The sequence below is a fragment of the Manacus vitellinus genome, unplaced genomic scaffold (assembly GCF_001715985.3).
Source record: "Manacus vitellinus isolate BGI_N305 unplaced genomic scaffold, ASM171598v3 scaffold_37_pilon, whole genome shotgun sequence".
NCBI classification, from domain to species: domain Eukaryota; kingdom Metazoa; phylum Chordata; class Aves; order Passeriformes; family Pipridae; genus Manacus; species Manacus vitellinus.
In genome coordinates this window covers 4,915,258-4,935,368 of record NW_021940517.1, presented here as the reverse complement: position 1 = coordinate 4,935,368, position 20,111 = coordinate 4,915,258, and the positions used below count along the sequence as shown (strand labels likewise).

Below are 20,111 nucleotides of genomic sequence, written 5' to 3'. Positions count from 1 at the left end.
CGCTCGCCGCCCGGCAGAGCAGCCGAGAGGAGGCGGTGCTGCCGTCCAGAGCGGCTCCGCTTCCGCCTCCGGTGCCGCCATTTCGCCGTGAGACAGCACCGATGGCGATGTTGTCCGCAGCGGGATACGGGCCCTCCCGGCCTGAGATGGGCTATGAGCTGGATGGGCCCGTGCAGCATTACCGCTTCTCGCCCTACACCTTCAACGGAGGGTGAGCAGCCGCGGCAAGCGAGCGGGCGGTGGACGAGGCGTCCGGGGGAGGGCGGCGGTGGGGCTGGGGCTGGGGCTGCCGCGCCTTAACTCCTGCTTCCCCCCGGTGCTCAGCGCGGGTTTGTCTCCCCTCAGGAGCTCCTCCTTGCAGAGAAAGAAGGGCAGCACGAGGGGTAGCAGGGCTCGGCCTCGCCCTGGGTCCGTGCAGCCCTTCAGGTTGTTCGTGCGTGGCTTTCGGCACACTCGGGCTCCCTAAACAGTTACTGCTCGTTAAATAAGCACCTTTTGTTCCCCGGGGAACGTTTTTCCGTGCCTCAGGAAACGTAGGAATTGGTCATATTCCAGAGTCATAGAATTGCTAGAGTTAGAAGGGACTTCTGGAGATCATTCGGTCCAACCTCCTGCCAAGGCAGGATCACCTAGAGCAGATGACAGAGGAACCCACCCATCCAGGTGGGTTTTGGATGTTTCCAGGCAGGGAGACTCCACAGCGTACTTGGGCAGCCGGTTCCAGTGCTCTGCCACCCTCAGTGTAAACAAGTTCTTCATGCTGGGGTGGAACTTCTTGTGTTTTAATTTATGGCCCTTGCTCCTCGTCCTGTAGCTAGTAAACATGTAACTGTGTTGAACGCTGCCTTGCTGTACCTGTTTAAGGCAGGTGATGTTTTACACGTCTGAGGTGGTGGCAGGATCTGGCGAGGATAGTGTTATTTGTTTTTTTTCTTATAGTGCCTAACTACTTTTTAAAGGGCATCTGTTACTTAATGGTAGTACACCTGTGGGAATCACAAGGCTAGTTGTTTGGAAGTCAATAAGATAACATCAGATTTAAAAAGCGGTGATAATTTAAGTGTCCTCATACTGTTACTTAGTACTTTGCTTGTTTCAGAAGGGTGAATCATTATCAGGCATCTAAAAGACTTAGTCTATTGAGTCTGTTTCTTGCCTGGTGTAGGGACTCTGTTTTACCAAGTTTCCATACGATTTTTAGTCGAAGTAGAGGGTCACGTACATATATTTCCCTCACTGAGTCTGTTACCTTCTTATGTTGGTCTTGGGTTACATGTAGGGATGTGCATAGAGGGGAACATAGCAAGGAATATAACGTGCTTGACAAAATGTGAGTCTGGATATAGAATTCCTATCTAGTCTGTTTCTGTGTTGCCTAAGAAAATATTTGTGCTGAAACTCATGATTATATCAATACTCTTCATTAAGGACTGTGCTGGCGATTGCTGGGGAAGACTTTTCTATTGTTGCCTCTGACACGCGGCTCAGTGAAGGCTATTCAATTCACTGCCGGGACAGCCCAAAATGCTACAAGCTGTAAGTCCAGATCTTGCAAAAATTGAAACAGATGAAAGATGTTTTGTATTGCTGACCATGTCACCTACCTCCTGCTTTAAGTAGAATTCTTACACAAAAAGCACAGTAACAAAGTAGATTTTGGAATCATGTCGAACATTGCTGTAATTCAAGATGTGATGTGATGTTGTAAAGATAGCATGCTCTTGCAGTTAGCTGATAACAGAACTATTTTAGGATGATACAAGGCTTAATGTAAGCTAGGTGGTGGGTTTTTTTGGCTGGATAATCAGAAGAACTTTGGTGTTTAATGTAGCCAAACTTAATCCTGTGGTAACTCATTCTGCTTCATCAGGGCACCTAGTGTTAGTACGCAGGTGTGCCCCCTGCAGTCAGTTGTACAGTTTCTCTCTAGTTAAACACCCGGCACTTTGGAGAAGTATTTGTTTTAGGAAAGGTAAACCTGTCAGTAGTTCCGTTATTGAACTTTTTATGCTCATTTTATGTTTTTCTTGACTCACCTAGATAACATCTCCTTAGTCTAAAAGTACCTATTGTTTACATTCATTCGACTGCAGCAGGTATTTACTTAGTAGGCTGCCATCATTTTTTGATTCCTTTTTTCTTTGTGTTTTTTTCTTTTCTAAATTGTTGACACAGGATCAAAGGAACTTACATTTCTCCTGGCTAACTCCTTACTATATCTTTGACTCTCTGATACTGCCCAAATGGAAATTGCATATTGCACACGATGGCTTTGTGCAATTCTGGTGACAGGCTGAGAGAAGATTGCATTTTGAGGTGTTTTCTGAAGGACTGCTTTGTGTTAGTCTGTATGTGTTAATGTTTGTAGACTCCTCTTTACTAGAATTTAAATTTCAAGGGTGTGTTGCTGTGGCTAGTTCATGAAGCATTTTGAAACTGAGCAGAGAGCTAAGCTTTTGTAATGCATCTACAGCCAGATAACTTCTCTTGCACTGATACCATAAATGTCCTGTAACCATTGTACAAGCTTAATGCAGCCCTCAGGTCTGATGGAGTAAAATTTGGACCGAGTGATAGGATCTTTGTCTCCCCAGTGTAAAACACATCCTTTAGCAAGACCAAATTGTTCTAGATAGAGTGAGGAGTGCATGCAGAAATTAAGAATTTCTTCTTATTGGTCTTACTGACAGTTGAAGAAAGATGGTTTGAAGACAGGCTTTGCATGGTCCTGTGCTTGATGAGTCATCTCCAAGATGTAGGTTGCAGTTACCTTTCATACACCACAGATCTGTTACTACATTTTAGACAACTGTTTTTGATAACAGTAGAAGAACTGAAAATACATTTTGGTGTTCTCAAAATAACCTACTGTGTAAGAAAATGCTCTAGTTCATACTAAATCTAAAATTGCAACAAAATGTTACGTTTTTCAGAACAGAACAAACGGTCATTGGATGCACTGGTTTCCATGGTGATTGCCTTACCCTTACTAAAATTATTGAAGCAAGATTAAAGGTAACTACCTGTATTCTTGTATTTAGAAACTTACGTTCTTAATATTATGCTTGAATCGTAATATTATGTGTTTTAAATACAGTTTTTGCTGTTCTTCAAATGTCTGTATCTTAACTGTATGGCTAGTGATAGATCAGGAAGGAGAAGTTGATGCTGTGTTCTTACTAAGTGTGACATCACAAACTTAAAGAATGGAGAAGCTGGAGAGGAGAGTGTTAATGAGGTAACATCTATTAATTGTAAAACTTTAAAGACATTTAATTTTTGGCTTGTAAGAAGGCTTTAACTTTTAGACAAGTGTGTTGTCAGTAATCATGCTAGTTAAAAATCTTGCTTAACATCAGATTCTTCTGTAATGAGGTTACAGAAAATGTAATTTTGATTGAATGTCAGATTTAGTGTTTGACTTTCTTCTTGGATGTGCTCTACCACTGGCAGATGTACAAGCATTCCAATAACAAGACCATGACTACTGGGGCTATTGCAGCAATGCTGTCTACAATCCTGTATTCTCGACGCTTCTTTCCGTACTATGTTTATAACATAATTGGTGGACTTGATGAAGAAGGTAAGAATTTACACCAAAAAAGCTAAAAAGGAGAGGCTGAATTTCTGTGAGTGGAAAGCTATCCCTTTACATCTCAGGTGTATTGATGGAATAACAAAGTTTGTGTTCCTATTCATAACACCTACCTTTAGGCGTTATGATACTTACACAGATCAAATACATATTATACATCTGACTTGTTTCCTAGTTTTTGCTGCTAATTTGATCTTCCGTTTCTGAAGGTGTGAAAGTCTAAAAACTGTTATAAATATTTGATTACAAATAAAATCTCCAGAAGTGAAATCTGTCGTATTTTAGACTGGAAAACTTTTTAACAGCTTTGCTGGATTTCTTAATTGCACCTTTAAAGGAGATGTTACCAGTAAAATTGTGTATATTTTACCCAGACCTGTGAGTGTGGTAGAGATTATTATATATGAAGATTTACTCCAGAGACAGGTTTCTACAAAGTTATTTTTAACTGTTAACTGACGTCTGATGAAAATCATGATTTCTACACGGAAGCTGTAGTTTAATGTACAGCCCTTCCAGGACTTACTGGGCTCTTGTCCAGTGATTTGGTTGAGTTGATGAAATACTGTGTTCTCTGGCTTTGAGAAGGAGCTCCGAGGTGGTCTTGTTTGGATAATTTCAGCCATTCCCTGCAGTTTGTTGTTACCATTAAGTTATATTGCTTTCCCAGTCTTGCTAAGACATGTCTGCGGTATGTGGAGTCTGGAAAGGGATTAGTCTCCCTTGCATAATGGTAAATTTCAGATTATGAGGGTGCTGTAACACTTGCTCAGAGTGTAGGTTTGCATGCATGGACTTAGCTTGGGTCCAGTAAGATTGATTTTTGGTTTGGCTAGCTTTCTTAGGGCTCTTCAGCTCCTGTGCCGTGCTGCCAAGTGCACTGGCCAGTTCATTGGATCTGATGCAGCCTGTCTGAACAGAAAGGCAGGGCTTGGCCAGGTCCTGCCTTTTGACTGGCATGTCCTCATCAAACCCCGATGCTTCAGAGCTGCAGTGTGTCTGCATCTCTGATGTTAGTGCAAGCCAGTCAACTTTGCACAACCTGGCCTGGCTCCAGAGGGAAGTGTCTAAGAGACCAGAGCATCATTCCTGGTTCTGGGAGTGCAATGCAGAGGAATAAAAGTATGCTTTCTGGAGGTAATTCAAGAACTGTAGTGCTAAGAATGATGTCTAAACTGCTTCTTGTTGTTAGCCTTAGAACCTCCAGGGTTCCTTCTGCAGTACTATGCTCTGGCATATTTTTCTGCTTTGATTGCACATCAATACTTTTTCTGTGGTAAGTACTGTAGAAAATGTCTGTTGGAGCATGGTTGTAGCTTAAATAGAGAAAATAATCTTGGAAATCATACCAGGCCACAACCATAGTGAGCCTACTGTACAAAGCATTGTCTGAACATACTGCAGTAAGTATTGTTTTGTAAAGGTTTTCTGGGATCTGTGGTGTTCCTGACACTGCTTACTGAGAGTGCTAGTTCTTGTTGTATATGCTTATCAGTGTTGAGAATCTTTCTGAATTGTTACTAGATGCTAATTTTTTTGTTTGATTTCCAGGAAAGGGAGCAGTATATAGCTTTGATCCAGTGGGCTCATACCAGAGGGATTCTTTCAAAGCAGGTGGATCAGCAAGTGCCATGCTGCAACCTTTGCTGGATAACCAGGTAAAATAGTTTATCGGGTTTTGGTTTTTTCCTTTCGTTATCTCAGTAAACATTTATGACATTCAAATGTAGCTTTACTTCTGAGAAGTACTGCTTTTGAGAGACGTTGTAAATCTATTACAGGTATGACCTGTTAATCCATACATTTATGAATTATGTGGCATTACTTTCTCAGGAGAGATCAAAGTTTTGCTTTGGGATCTGTTCAGGTTTTTAATATGTAACTAACAGTGCAGCCCCTATCTAAAAGACAGATGCATATTTTAATTAGGGAGTTAGGTTTCTCATAGAAGTTGTTTAGGGTTTTTTTTCTGGGTTTTGTTTTTTAGGGTTTTTTCTTAGCTGATAACATAAATGTGCCTGTTACTTAGCATGAAATAATACCAAAATAAGGTATAATTAGTACATACATTTTATCACTTAATATACACTTCTTTAAGTCTTCAGTTTTGTACAACTCGGATACCATTTTCTAAGAATGTTCTTACATAAAATTAATGGAAAATTATTCAATTGACTCCGTCTAAAAATACTCTAAGAATATTTTCATATTTAGTTGATGCTGTTAGTGGTTGAATGGGAGAAATACCAAAGCATGTTTTACTTAATTTATTCACTGACATGGGTGTTGGTATTTAGTCAATTGAGCCTGATATCAACACAAATTTTGTGCTTAAAAAAGTAATAAAGGAATAAGCACTCTTGACTCTTATCAGCTGAGAAAGGAATAGAATCTTTCCTTTTTTTAAAATTTAAATAACAGCATGTTTTCAGCTTTGACTTAGTTTTGAACTTTATTAACTGAAGGAAATAAAATATCTTCTGCACAAACAAAAGTTTTCATAAGTAGTTTTTTATTGCTTATGAGTTTCAGGCAAAGTGCACTACTCTCCTCATTTACCTGTTCTGATGCTTAAGTTGACATTTAGATTTATCAGGTAAAATGCACTATTTAGTATGATCAGATTTGCTCCAGTATAGACTTATTTTTGAGTTCTAGGTACGCTGAGGAGTATTTGCTTTAAAGAAATGTTCCGTACTACAAGTGACTAGAGAGAAAAGGCTTGTGTGCAGTTATGATGCTGCTAACCCGGTGAAAAGTTTTTGAAGGATTAGATCAGTTCAGATCTGAATGTTCTTTGTGATCTTGTATATGCTGAATGAGCACGAGCAGCTGTGCTAGCTGTATACTGGATCTGCTTCTTGTTACTGTATTAAGAGTATCAGCATTGGCAAAGTTTTCAACTGTAAACTGTGTGGAGGAACGCTTTTGTCAGCTTTGGGTTTTTAAAACAGACAAGCCTTTTCTTCTTTTTAATGTGTCTAAATCTGTTAATTCTAGTGCAGAGACTGAAACAGCTTTCATGCTAGATGGATCATACTTCCTTTAAAATGCATTTTCATCTTTTCTTAGATTGGCTTCAAGAACATGCAAAATGTGGAACATGTACCTCTGACCCTGGAAAAGGCTTTGCAACTGGTTAAGGATGTCTTTATTTCTGCTGCTGAGAGAGATGTGTACACTGGGGATGCACTTAAGATTTGCATTGTCACAAAAGATGGAATTAAAGAGCAAAGTATCCAATTGCGAAAAGACTAATTCAGTTCCCTTATAAACAAGTATTCTATAATGTACAATTTACCTGTGTTATGAAGACATTGGTCTTATTAAATTTTTTCAAGAAGTTCAACTACTGTAATGCTGAGTATTTTCTTTGTTAGAAGTGGTGGTGTTTTTTAGAAACCAGAGCAGTTCCTGGTAAGGAAGCAGCTAAAAGTTACAAGTCAGTTTTGTTTGTCTCATCTTAATCTGTTGATCATTCCAAGTCCAATGAGAGTTTAACCCCCCTTCTCACAATCTCTTATGCTGCAAATTGGGAGAGTTTAAACCTAATAAAATTTAGGTTCACAGACTATTCTGCTGGTAATGCTTTCCATTCAGCCTTGGTTTAGCGACAAAAGCATGTGTTTTGTTCGTGCTGCCTTCTCTGCACTTCATAGCTTGCTTTTCCTGTCTTCTCCTTTCTCTCTCTGATGTGCTATCCTGACATTTGACTTCCGTGTACTTATTTAGAGAGACTGCATGGGTCACCTGCAACCAATTTCACTGTGTAAGAGGGAAAAATGTTAAACGGAATTTTTCAGAGTTTAGTCCTGGACTCTGCATCCGTGCTCACTTCTACATGTTTCTGTTTGGTTAATGCCTCAAATTTGAAGCATCATTGTTTTCTGGCTACTGATGGAAAATGACGTAGTATGGAGATTCCTGAATGCTTTTTAATGTTTGGGAGCTTTGTTAGCCCTAGTACTGCTTTTGATTCTTGGGAAATTGCATTAAGTGTAGTTTGTTTGATGTGCTGTATTGCACTTCTGGAAATTGTCTTGAGTACTAGGACCTTTAGAAAAAAAAAACTGCATCACCAAGGGCAAAATAGTTTTCTCTTGCCTAGGAGTCCTTTCACAGTCTGTAGCTATTTAAAAAAGGACATATAAAATATCTCATTGCTTGAGGTGGCATACTTGTTCTTTAAAAGAATAATTTTGCTGATGTGCTTGACCCTATGGTAACCTCGTCTCCTGTTAGGGTGTTAACCTCGTCTCCTGTTAGGGTGTGACTGGCTGCCTTCAGTGCAGCATTTTGGGTGCTGTGCATTATTCCTAGCTCTGGCTAGTCTTCACTAGCAATGGTAGTCTCAGGCTTTCTAAACCATTTAGATAATGGGTAGTATTTTGAACCTCAATAATTGAACAGCTAGTGCATTTAAACAGACTAGCTGTGTTCAAGAAATCCACTGAGTGGGAATTGAACAACTGCCGATTCCCAAAGTGTTTGTGAGAGCACTTGACCACTGGGTGCCAGTGTTGGACAGAGTAAGAAGGGAATTGCTGCTCATCCGTGGGGAACTGGGCAATGGGAGAGGCACATAGCATCTTAGTCTGAGAACACTGGGGCTGAAGTGACTTGGTGACACAAGTCAGAACTTCTAGACATGTTCAGGTAACTTAAGAAGATGTTTAATGTTTTTTTGCAAAAGTCGGATTAGGTTGATTGTATAAATGACTGTGTAACTATATGCTGTCTATACTGAGAAAGCATATGATGCAATAATTCTAAGAACAGAAAGCTTATGCCTATTTAAAGTACAAATCAGTAATACCAAATTAAATACATGCTCTGTTACTTCTGTAAAAGTAAATTAAAGCACCTTGAGGTTGACTGTCTTTGATGCCAGATTTGTGTTGAATTGCCCAAGTGTTTCACAATAGATTGTTAGAGCTTTATGCAAGGTTGGTGAAGTTTAGTGAAACTAAATAGCATTTCTGTTGCAACGAAAAGCAGCTGAGGGTAACAAGTTGACATACCTGCCTTTGGGACAGGTCTGGTTGCAATATTTAAAGGTAAAACAGTAAAAGGATAGGGCAACAAACAAGGGGAACTGTTTTAATTTTTACATTAATTAATTTAATGTTCTTGCAGGATGCCAAATGTGTAGGAGAGTTGCAGTGATTCAGTTGAAAAGTTTTGATGAATTTGGATGCTTTTGTATTTAAGGGTAAATTTTACATCCAAAAGAAAAGCATATCAACAGATTTTAGGAATTACTGGTTTTAATGTGAGTTGTCTAGGCTTATCTCTGTAAGTTCTTTCAGGAGAAACTGTGATTAGAGTGTTCAGATCTCATTTGCAATCTCACAAGAGGTACAACAGCAGATGCCTGTTTTCCTGCCACTGTGTGTCAGCGCTATCATGTTGGTGCACTTGTGCAGATCTGAGATGGCCATTTCGTCTCCTTTTCAGTTTTCCCTGCGAAGTACCTGTGGCTGAAAAACGCATTAGGGACAGGAAGCCTTTCCCCAGGTCCATTGGACTGAAAATACCAAATTTCTTTCACAGAAGAATGTAGCACTGCATTCACTCCCTCTGTGGGTGGGTTTGGAACCAATGATGTGGGAAGGCTTGTCTTCCACATTTCTAACTTCCTCTGTACCCTGCCCTGATGTCATCACTGCTCCTGCTCAGAAAGAGGAATTGCAGGAATGACAGAATATGTGTGACCACGGAAGTAGTCACAGGCTGCTCAGCTAGAAGCTACTTGCTTGTTAGTATTAAAATATCCCAAAATTTCAGATGTGTCTTACAGATAAAAGACACCATGTTCCTTAGCTCTGTGAGATTGTCATCCTCGGCCTGGAAGGTAGGAATCCCCTGACTGCAGCTCTTCTTAGTTCTGTGCCTGTACTTCCTATGTGTAAATCAGCTCAATACTCATCTTGCACCATATCTACAACGTGAATGAGTAGTTTATGAAACACTTTGAGCCTTACTTGGTTACAGAACTGTCTAGGCGGGTAGGCTGTAGAGGTACACAGCTGGGCAAAGCAAACATGACAATAGCACTTCGGGTTGCTAGAAGCAGAGGTCTGGATTGGGCAGACCTACTTGGCCAGGGGTTAGATGTCTTTATTACAATTTTGTGTAAGAGAAAGGAAGGAGAGGGAAAATGTTTATCTTGCAATCCTTTCCTTAATTTTAAACATGTTCTGTGTTATCTTTCGAAAGAGAGCTGTACTGCAGGATTGCAATAACCTCGGAGCAAGCACTTGTAACCACCTCGTTCAAGAGCTTGCAAGTGGCAGGGTGTACAAGAGCAGTGCACAGCGGCAGGAACAGCTAGCTCGACTTCACCTGCAACAGTACTAAGGGCTGCCTTAAGATGGCAGTAGTTAGTTGCTGTCGCAGGCTTCTACACGATTACACGCAGGGCCGGTAAAAATAGTCACACATACTTTAGCAGTTTCCCACTATAATGTGCTTTGTGGTACCGTGTGTTGAGGAGATGGGAGGCTTTATTTTGATCTTGGCCAAATGGCTGCATACACTTGCTTATATAAGGGACTGTTCAAGGTCAGAATCAGCCTTAAAAACTGAATTTTTAAAGCAAAGTCTACTTTATTATTTTTGGACATGTTTTCAGCAATATTGTTTATGCATCAAATCCTTTTTATGTATGGAGGAGGGGGTTTGTTACTATGGAAAGTGAAAGTGCTTGACAAGACATAAATATTGCATATATGCTTCTAAAAGCTTAGGTCACTGTATCATTCAAGGATAAGTTTAATTTACCTTTAACTAAAACCAAGAATTTCTTGAGGTTGAATTGTAAAATGTTGTATAAGCCAAATATCAAGCTTTCTCACTCTAGGTTGACATATGCCTTTTATACTACATATGCCTTAGTGTGATGGGAGTCAGGAGCAGGCTGCTGACTAGAGAAAACCATTTAAATTGAAATTATAAAACACTGTATGAAGTACAGAAGTTTGAAGTTGCCCTACAGCAACTTACTCCTTACTCCTTTACATTATTTATTTATCTACTTAGGGGACATAGTTGTAATTTCTCACACTTGATAAACTTTTCTGGATACCCTGTAATCATCCATCCTGGAAAGTAAGAGAAAGCTGCTCTGGCAAGTGATCTCAATTTAGCAATTTGGGATTTTACAAACCTAAGCCTGGAGAGAAGTGGCAGGGACAAATGGGGACTGATTGAAGCAACATTAAGTGAATCTGAGCAAAATAAAGTAATTCTGTTTCTTTTCAATCTAGTAGAAGATAGATTTTAGGAGCATGAACTAATGCTGCCTTATTCAGGGTTCCTGGTCCCAACTCAAGAAATAACTTTTGAGTAGAAGGGATTTGGAAATGACAGCTTTCAAATTCCTCTTTTCTCTTTCTTTCAGCCAATGCTTTTGTTCACTGTGAATGTCCTTTGCTTTTACACCATTTGGGGCAGTCGTAAACCAAACAATAAGGCACACGGGCCTGAAGTTAACTAAGGTTTGTCTCCCAATCAGTCTTCTCAAGCCAAATTCCTTCTGAGAAGGGGTTTTGTCTGTGTGAGTGCAACAGAGTGAGACCAGCCTTATATTCTTTCGACAGTAATATGTAGTTAGTTTAATTGTATGGACCATTTTCTGTGTACTTCCTTTTCCACACAATTTCAACAAAGTATTCATAATTACAAAACCGTGGTTTAGCAGAAGAAAAACAAAAAATCCTGAGTATCTTTCCTGTTAGGCTGTTCTTGGCCCTTTTCCTAACAGTTGCTGGCAAAGTTCAACTTCTGTTCATTTCGGAGGCTCAAGCTGGGGGTAGGGATGGACTTTATTGCAGCCTACAGTAATTAATATTCTTTGGCACAAGACACACATCAAAGAGGTACTGGCAAGAGAGTAGTCACGGTACCAGAAATTCAACCAGTTCTTTGCGCTTTAGCTCAAAGAACCAGAAAAGGAAAGTTAAAAAGCAAGATTCCCCTTTTTGCCAAAGAAGAGGAACAAGATGTGGAAGTTTGCAGTGTTACATAGGTATTTTTCACAGTTGAAGTGCTTTTGTCTTTCCTGAGACCTGACTTCTCTGAAACTCAGGTATTTCCATTCCTTAGCTTACTATAGCCACACAAGTTTTGTGATCTCCTTGATGGTTCTACAAAAAGTCACCAATGTGCTGATCCACACAGGTGCCCACCCAGGTGGGGGTATGTGACACCTACAGTACCTGGCCCACTGAGGTGGCTTAGGTGAACAGGACCAATTCTCTGTTTAACCAGGCTTTGTGAAAACTGGCTGTAATCAGCTTGGCAGTCAGGCCTGATGGATGATTGAGCTGTTTATTTGTCTTTCAACACCACTCTCATACTGGAGACCCTGGGTGGCTCAGCTGAGCACCTCTTCTCCACAACCAACCTTGAGCCATGAGTATGGGTGGAGCCATACCCAGCTGGGGGTACCTGGGAGGTGAGAGATGCTATAGAATGCCTTGAAAGTTGGTCCCCTACAAGGAGCCCCTCCTCAAACATCCCAGTAGAAAACATACTTCTGTTTATAGCTTGCTTATGCAGCAGTGCAGAGAACCTCATGCACTGAGTTACCAGAAAGTTAAGAGGCCTGGGTTTTTTTGGGAAAAAAAACCAACAAAAAAGAGGAGGGGAAGCTTTTTTTCAAAGTTTATATAAGTGACCGTTTTGGAGAAAGCTGCATTCCAGTGTCACTGCCTTGTGCTTGATCTGAACTTATGTACCCTTGAATGCAGAATGGTTAACACAATCTCCATTAAGTCCTACGGCAAACAAACATTTTGGTGCGGCTGGTATGTGTTTGCTAGTTGCAGACAAGCCGATCTCATTAGAACTGCATTTACAACTTTTGCCAAGCATTTTGAAACTGGTTGACATGCATAACAGCTGCCTGAGCTGGAATGGCATTCCGTTCCCTGCCTCCATCTTATTAGTGCAGGGGATGGCTTGATTAATGACAATTAGATGGGATTTTTAAAAATTAAAGAAAATTTGTCTCTGGATGAGCCATGCAATGTGTTTTCATTCTCTGATTTACAGTAAGTCACAAAGTCTGGGGTTTTATGGCTTTTCACAAAATCCAAGAGAAGTGCTCACCCTTAGCTAACTCACAAAATTTGAAGTAAAAATATTTTAAAGAGTGATGCAAAGTGTTTTCAGCTGCTACTTAGGGGGGCTTTTTACATTAAACTGCTTTTAAAAAACACTCAAACAAGATTTCAATGGTGACAGATTTTTCTCATACAACTCCAGCATGGGATCGCTGTGCAAGGTAGGGGAAGGAAAACCTTGCTGTCCACACACTGTGGCATGTTAAGTGATGCTGGGCAGAATTCACATAAGCTCCTGTGAAGGTCCCTGTGATATATGGCTCAGCTTGGGCTACACGTTTGCTAGACCACTGTATGACAGAGTTTATCTGCAATCCTCAACTCTTTGAAGCTATTACCCTGGTGGCCAGTGTCTCTTGGCCAGCTGTCCTGTTTCAGCTAGAGCATGCACTTGATCACAGAGGAAAGCATTTCCGCAGGAACGTGAGGACCTGATTCCCCCTCATTTCTCCAGGCCCTCAGTGCAGAACTGTTGAGCTTACAGCCTTGAATAGACAGGCTCTTGATTTGGTGCCGGATATTGCATCTAAACCATCCAATGTATTTTGTTTGGCTCCACAGCCTTTAAAGTCAGTGACTGTGGTGCCCTTCACCTCTGTTAAAATGCTTCTCTGTCAAAGGGACACCCTCTGTCAAACACAGTGAAGCACCAAACAGCCAAGATGCTCTTCTCTGAGCAGCTGGGGAGTCACAGTGGCCAAAAGAGTATCTATATGCAGGCATTCACATGCCTAATTTAACCCATAAAATTCCTGCACAAACATTTAAGAGAGGTTTCTGGCAGTTCAGTTTAAACCCGGCATTTAGTTTAGACCTGGTGTTGGCAGAAAAGCTGCACTCGTATTCACTCTGCACAAACCTAGAGCTCTGAGCTCCAATTCATGCTCCCAGATAAATTTAACTATGGTGCTAGAAGTCACCATTGCAGTTAAAATAAAAAAAAACAACAATGAATCAGACTCCTAAGTAAGTTGAGGTCCTTTTGCCTGGTTGGCTCAGATTAAAATAAAATAAAGAATAGACTTCTCATAAGAGAATGCACTTACAGTGATTTAACTAGTATTTTGACCTGCACAGGTAGAGTGCTTTTTCGTAAGTTGTTTCCATTCAAAGCCAAAATGTATTTTGGAGCTACTCCAAGAATTTAGTTTCTATTAGAGGCTACACAAATCTGCCCTTTCCTTGCACCATTTCCTTCTCGTGGTCTTGCTAACAAAAAGAACATTGAGGCCAAGCTATCCAACAACAACCAGTGGATGGTCCTCGAGTGTCCAGTTTGAGATCCCAGAAGTAGTCTTGGCTCTGAACTGGAGACTAAAAGCCATCTGTTTGTTGATTTGAACTGAATAGCTCCAGTTAGTCTCACTACAGAGAAGGTAGATTCAGAGGTGGTCTGATACATTCAAGCTTCATCTCAGAAGCTGTGGGAATGAGTTCACGAGAGATACAATTTTCCATCCACATCCCAATCCGCATGCAGGCACTTGGTCAGCCAGTGTGGCTCTAGCTAGTGTTGGACTACAGGATCGCTGCCTTGTAAATGCCAATTGTAAGTTTTAATGAGACAAACCCAATTAGATGGCTTGACAGACCATCACAACAGTGACGCAACTGCACTCAACCCCCATTACAGAAGCAGCAGAATTTCAAAGAACTGCTATTAAAGTCACAGAATAGCTCGCACACAGCCCTGCAAACAACAACATCACCCACAGGCTGTGTGGAGCAAAGGGAAGGGCAGTGAGATTAAAGGCAGAAACAAGTCAGAGGAATTAATCCAAATACTGATTTTTCCCTTTCTAGCACTCAGCATGGGCATAGCTTGGGTTTCAGGTATCATCTATGTTCTCTACATAGCTGCCACTGTATTGGTCTAACAGTGCTTACAGAGTTACAACGTGGCCTTTGCAAAAATGCACCTGTACGGAGTCACTTGTGGCAGGCAGTGCATTACACTGTCCTACAGATACCAACTGATGCACACAACCTTATTCATTGACCCTCCCACACCCACAAGGTGTTTCATTCCCGAAAGCCAGAGAAGATTTTTATCACCCTACCCCCTGACTGCAGAGGATCGATCGATCTGGATTTTAAAATTTTGTCTTGTCTTCCCCCTCCAGTGGGGAATCACCTGCTATCCCTCATGGTTTGAACTTGGAGTCTGGCCATGCCATCCCCACAGCTTGCTACAGGCAAGCTTTCTGAATGCTTAGCCTCAAACCACTTGTTTTTAGCATGTTGAGCCCAACACCATAAATGTCATCAAGACACAATCCAACTAATGGAGCGTTTGAGTAACACTCAAGACAAAATTGCCTTTGCAGAGTGTGCATTGATTCCCAGCAGTTACAGTCCTCTCCTGTTGACACTGAAAGACACACCAAGTAGAAGGTCCTGCAGGCTTGGCAAGGCCCTGCTTGTCAAACCAAAGAGCATTTTACAAAGTTCATCTCCTTTCCAAATGAGCCACTTTACCTCATTTTTACATTTATGTCAAGGAGGATCCAAGACTAACAAAAAATGTAATGAAAGTTGCTGGCTACTGAATCCTCTGTGGCTTGTCAATGTTATTTTCTCTAAATTAAAGACCCATACACACACCCTGCTTGAACCTCACGACACAGGCTTCATAGAAGAAAATCTCAAGAACTGAGCTGATTCTGAGAGAACAATTTGTTTGTCTTACTCATGAGAGGGAAGGAGACCCCTGTGGTGCTGCTGTAGTACACTGAGAGAGATGCAGGCAGCAGGGGCTCACGTGGCTGCATGGAACATCTGTTCTGCCCTACAGATGCTGTCCAAGTATGTCTTCCGAGCCTAGTGCCAGCCATTATTCAAAGAAGTATTACACAGAGACACCTCCTTTGCCATCAGCTCTGACTGAGCCCTGTCCCAGTAAGCTGTTGGTGGGAAGCATCCACCAAGGACTGGGAGGCACCGTACTGTGGTTTCAGAGTCAGATCCAGTAACCATGACATAGCTGGAGCTGCAGCACAGGCCACCACAGATTGCAAATTTTCTGCTTGCTTTTCATGTTAGTATAAATCACTTGACACCATATGAAGTATTGCTGCCAGCTCTTGACAGCCTCTCGGGAAGATTCAACAAACCACAACTTGTCAGTGGGAGTTTTGCCTTTACAAGTTCAAACCGAACTACCCCAACCCTTGTGAACAAAGAGCAACACTTCAGGAGGAGAATAGATGAACTCTGTAGCACTAGAAACATGTCTGTATTTGTTTCTGCGGGGTAAAATATTCCCTCAAGCAGCAGGTCATTAACACATAGCTAGGTAGTTTTCAATAAACTGGTGCCCAACCACTGTGGCAGTAAATGATAACCTAGTGCATCACTGAAACCAAAGGACACCCCATTCCTAGCCACCACGTAAACTCTAGTCATTGCTCTGGAGGCTGTGACATGCACAGCAATAAATGATATGCTTTGAGAAGAGGAAAGGACAAGGCAGGGCAACATGGCATGAAGTAGAAAAGCTGCTCTGCAGACAGCAAGATCACTGTAGGTGCAAAAGGTTGGCAAGGTGGGAGATACACACCTCAGAGCTGCCCTATAGCCTTTATCCAACCCCAGAGAAAGGGATGTTTCCTTGGAGAGCATCCTCCATGCACATGCATTATAGACACCAGTGAGGAGCTGCTGCCACAGGGATGTGGTGGGCAGCACACACAATGACTGCTTTCTAGGGGCGTGAGCTTAACGAGGGGAAACAGCTGCCTTATTTTCCACACTCCATCCAGAGCACTAGAGCCAGTGGCAGGTCATATCTCTGCAGACTTATGTCAAGGATTAAATAAAAGCCGAACTGCTGTAAACAGCAAAGTGAGCCTGCAACTGTATGCCAAAATGTGCATGCAGGTCTGCAACCTGCCTCTCTTGCAGAGTACCCTGACACACTACTCAAGAGGCAGAAAATCAAACCAAACCAAACAAATAAAAAAGGCAAGATGGAAGGAAATAATTACATGTGGCTTACAAGGCTGTTAATTACAAGAAGAAAATCTTGCATGCAGTGACTGCTTGGTTAAGCCAGTCAGTGAAACTTGGAGCAGTGGACAGCATAGCCATTTAGGAGAAGCAGAGCAATAACAAGTACTGAGGTTTTCAGTGTTTTCCCTGGTGACAGCTTTGATCCTTACGTTCCTCAGTCAAGTAACTGAAATATGCATGAGATGACACACAAGCACAGTACAGAGCTCTCGGGCCTTTCTACCCCCAGCCGCTTCCTTCCTGTTTACTCAGGCACCTGTGTAGCAATGTGTCACAACATGTCAAAGTGCAGCACCTCGGCTTGGTGCTTCACGCGTATCTCCCCTCTGCCCCCCAAAACCCACCCGAAATTGTCACAATGGCTCAAGAGGGAGTGAAGCTGGCTCTCCTCTGCTGGCCCCCTCACAATAGAGGATTGCCCTATTTGTGTGTGAAGGAGAGGGGCTGCCGCCTGGGCCACAGCCCTCGCATCTGTAAGGGCTGGAGACAAGCCGCACAGATAGGCAGAAATCAATAAGCTGGCGGATCAGAGGGCCTGGCGGAGGAGCCGCTCTGTGCACATGCACAGGGGCCGAACATCTGTCAGGCAAACAAAAAGCAACCCAAGCGGAACAAAAGAGAGGATTATTTTAACTCAAGTTCTTCTTCAGTCTCAGCAGGCAATGTTCAAGCCGTCCTCATATTCAGACACTGAGGCCTTATGGAGTACGGGCTGTCCGGGAAATGCCAAACGCTGTTACCACAAGACAAAAGATGGGTAAAAGAAAAAAAAAAAGATATGGAAAATTCAGACTGACTTGTGAGTGCAAGCGAGCAGGGGGAAGGTGGAGGGGCACTGGTAAGGGGACGGAGGAGAGGGAGGCAAAGGAGGACAGTGTGACAACATGACTAAGAAGTTGATGACAGATCTCCACAGCAGTACTTGAAAACAAAGCTGATCATATCAAACGTGCCACAGAAGAACAAAATATTGTTGCACAGCTATAGATTGACAAGCACTAAGGCTATACCTCCCCCAGCTTCCTCCCTCACGTGAAAGGGCAGGGTCACTGCAGACCTTCTGCTCATGCAGGCGAACACTGGAGAGTTCTCAGAACTGGCCTTGTACCCAATGCCCTCCTCACCTGAAGGAAGCCCAGCTTCAACCACAAGCCTCTGGCACTTCTGGGGGAGCAAAGGATTTAGGATAAGCTCGAAAACAAGCTGCTATGCCTCTCCCCTGTGCTTGGTGTTAGCCAGCAGACATGGTTACTTTGAAGCTTCGTTTCTCCATCACAGCTTTCTCTTCTAATCAGTGTGTCATATATTTGCTAGAAATAGGTGCAAAGCAGTAAATTTGAGATAAAACAAATTTAGTAAAATCATATTTGGGCTTAAAATGTCAGAAACCTTCATCCTTTCTGAAAGAGAGGGGATGATTTCACAGCTGAAAACCCCTGGTATTGTATTCACATGCTGCTGCTCTGTGCCCTTATGCCACTGTTGACTTGGTACATTTTCAAACTGAAGTATTATTAGGGGAAAAAAACTTCTAGGTCTTGGGTTTTCTTCAGCAGTTTCAGAGTATGTGAGCTGCCTCCACTGCTGATAGCAGGAGGTGTTCTTAATAGAGGTGAACTTGCTTCGTAGAAGTTTCTGAACTTGCAGCTCCATGGCCTTGGAGGCACCCACCCATCAAGTACTGGCCCACAGCATCCTATAAAACAGATATATGTCTCGGCCTTGAAAGTGGTTTGCCATAGAAGACATGGGTTCTTAATGGCATTTTAGGAAGTATCACACAGGTATTCTGAGCCAACTTCATTTAATTACGTTCTTTTTGGGGTGGGGAAGGGATGTGAATTGGAAGAGGTTTTGACTTAGGGAAAACAGGCTCCTTTTTTAAAAGAAAAACAAAGTAGTAACTGGAACAAAAAACCCAAAACAATATGCTTAGCTTCTGCCTTATCTTAGAAGCTTCTGAATTTCCTTATCCTTATTTACAGTGCCAGGCACAACTGGGTTAGCTGTCTTAGTGAGACCTCCAGGATGACCCTTAAAAAAGAGTAAGCCTTGCTTTTTGTTTTGCTGGAGAGAGTGAAGAAGAAGGGCTGCCTTCCCCATCTGGGGGAAGGGTCTTGGCTCCAAGCCCCAGCTGGCCACAGATGCCTTCTTGGATCTCTTGAACTCAGCCTCTACACATCGAGGAGGAGTAAGTAAGGCTTTGAGGGACTTATGGCACCTGTGTCTTTTGCTCACATGTACCACCTACCTGAGAGGAACCAGAGGCAGCAGACAGGGGGCTCTTGTCAGAAGGCAGAGACAGGCACTTCAGCCTGGTGCTGGCAGCATGTTCCTCCATCATGGGCAAAAAAGGGCATCTGTCATAGAGGGAGCTTTGCTCTGGTGTACAGGGAGCCTCATCCAGCTTTCCCCTGAGAAAAGTCCCAAACTCAGACGCAGAGTCTGCTTCCCACTTCTGCTTCTGGTATACCCAGGTTGTTGTTGACTTTCCTTCATCAGCAGTTACTCAACTCACCTGCGGCCTCTCCTGGATGCCTCACTTTGCCTGGGCTGCAGTTTCTTAATAAGAATTTCCAACCGACTTCTTGGTTGTGTCTCAGGAATTTCAGGGGTCCTCTATTTTCCGTTTACAAGCAGTTCTTATACAGACAATCAATAGCAAATCAGTTACGTCTTTTCTCACTGTTAGGATATTACTAATATTTGTCCATAGTCAATGTTTTTCCTTAAAGCCAAAGCAGTCAAGTTTCTTTTGCTATTTTGGGTTATTTTTTGCAAGTCTAGAACCATATAGAAGTCCTGTCTTAAGCCATACAAGCAAATGCTTCTATAGAGCTGGACTTTAGAGAGAGGCTGTTAAAACACGGGGTTTGATGTTATGCTGATAAATATGAAAAAATGATACAAAGCTAAACATTTACAGGAGAGAAAACCGTTTCATATGAGGAACAGTTATGTTAAGGGAACAGTATAGTATATCATGCAATAAAATAGGTAGGATTTTGCCCTTTAGTTCCCACCACAGAAACATGCTCCTAATTCTCCCTGCGCACTGGCTCCTCCAGAAAATGGATAAGGAATAAAGGAAAAGAGAAGAAAGGAAGGTAGTAAACCCAGTAAAAATAATTAATATACGTGCATCTATAGTGTGACATTTTGCAACTTTGCCTTTGGAAAATAAGTATGTTTGAGGTGTTTAATTTAGTCCTTGTCTATCCGCAATAAAAAAAAAGCCATCTCATCAGTACAATCTTTTTTTGAAGGAGATTGGGTTTGAGTCAATCTGGCTGTGAGAGGCTCTTGGATTAGGAGTCATTGGAGGTGTCTTTATTGCATATAAAATCTGACATGGCCAGTTCCTTACAAAAACTGTT

General features: G+C 42.0%; 1 protein-coding gene across 1 annotated transcript; it reads left to right on the top strand.

Moving 5' to 3' along the window:
• The first annotated feature begins 50 nt into the window (after window positions 1-50).
• On the top strand, window positions 51-6,944 carry PSMB1 (proteasome subunit beta 1). The gene is made up of 6 exons (XM_018077437.2): window positions 51-211; window positions 1,429-1,536; window positions 2,934-3,015; window positions 3,454-3,583; window positions 5,147-5,253; window positions 6,668-6,944. The coding sequence occupies exons 1-6, from the start codon at window positions 102-104 to the stop codon at window positions 6,851-6,853; spliced, it is 723 nt and encodes a 240-aa protein (XP_017932926.1). The 5' UTR covers window positions 51-101; the 3' UTR covers window positions 6,854-6,944.
• The last annotated feature ends 13,167 nt before the right edge of the window (window positions 6,945-20,111 follow it).

Bases quoted from the DNA above. Each gene is read 5' to 3' on its own strand.
- PSMB1 (XM_018077437.2), top strand. From the start codon at position 102: ATGGCGATGTTGTCCGCAGCGGGATACGGGCCCTCCCGGCCTGAGATG. The intron at 212-1,428 runs GTGAGCAGCCGC...CTCTTCATTAAG, and splicing joins CCCTACACCTTCAACGGAGG to GACTGTGCTGGCGATTGCTG. The intron at 3,584-5,146 runs GTAAGAATTTAC...TTTGATTTCCAG, and splicing joins TGGTGGACTTGATGAAGAAG to GAAAGGGAGCAGTATATAGC.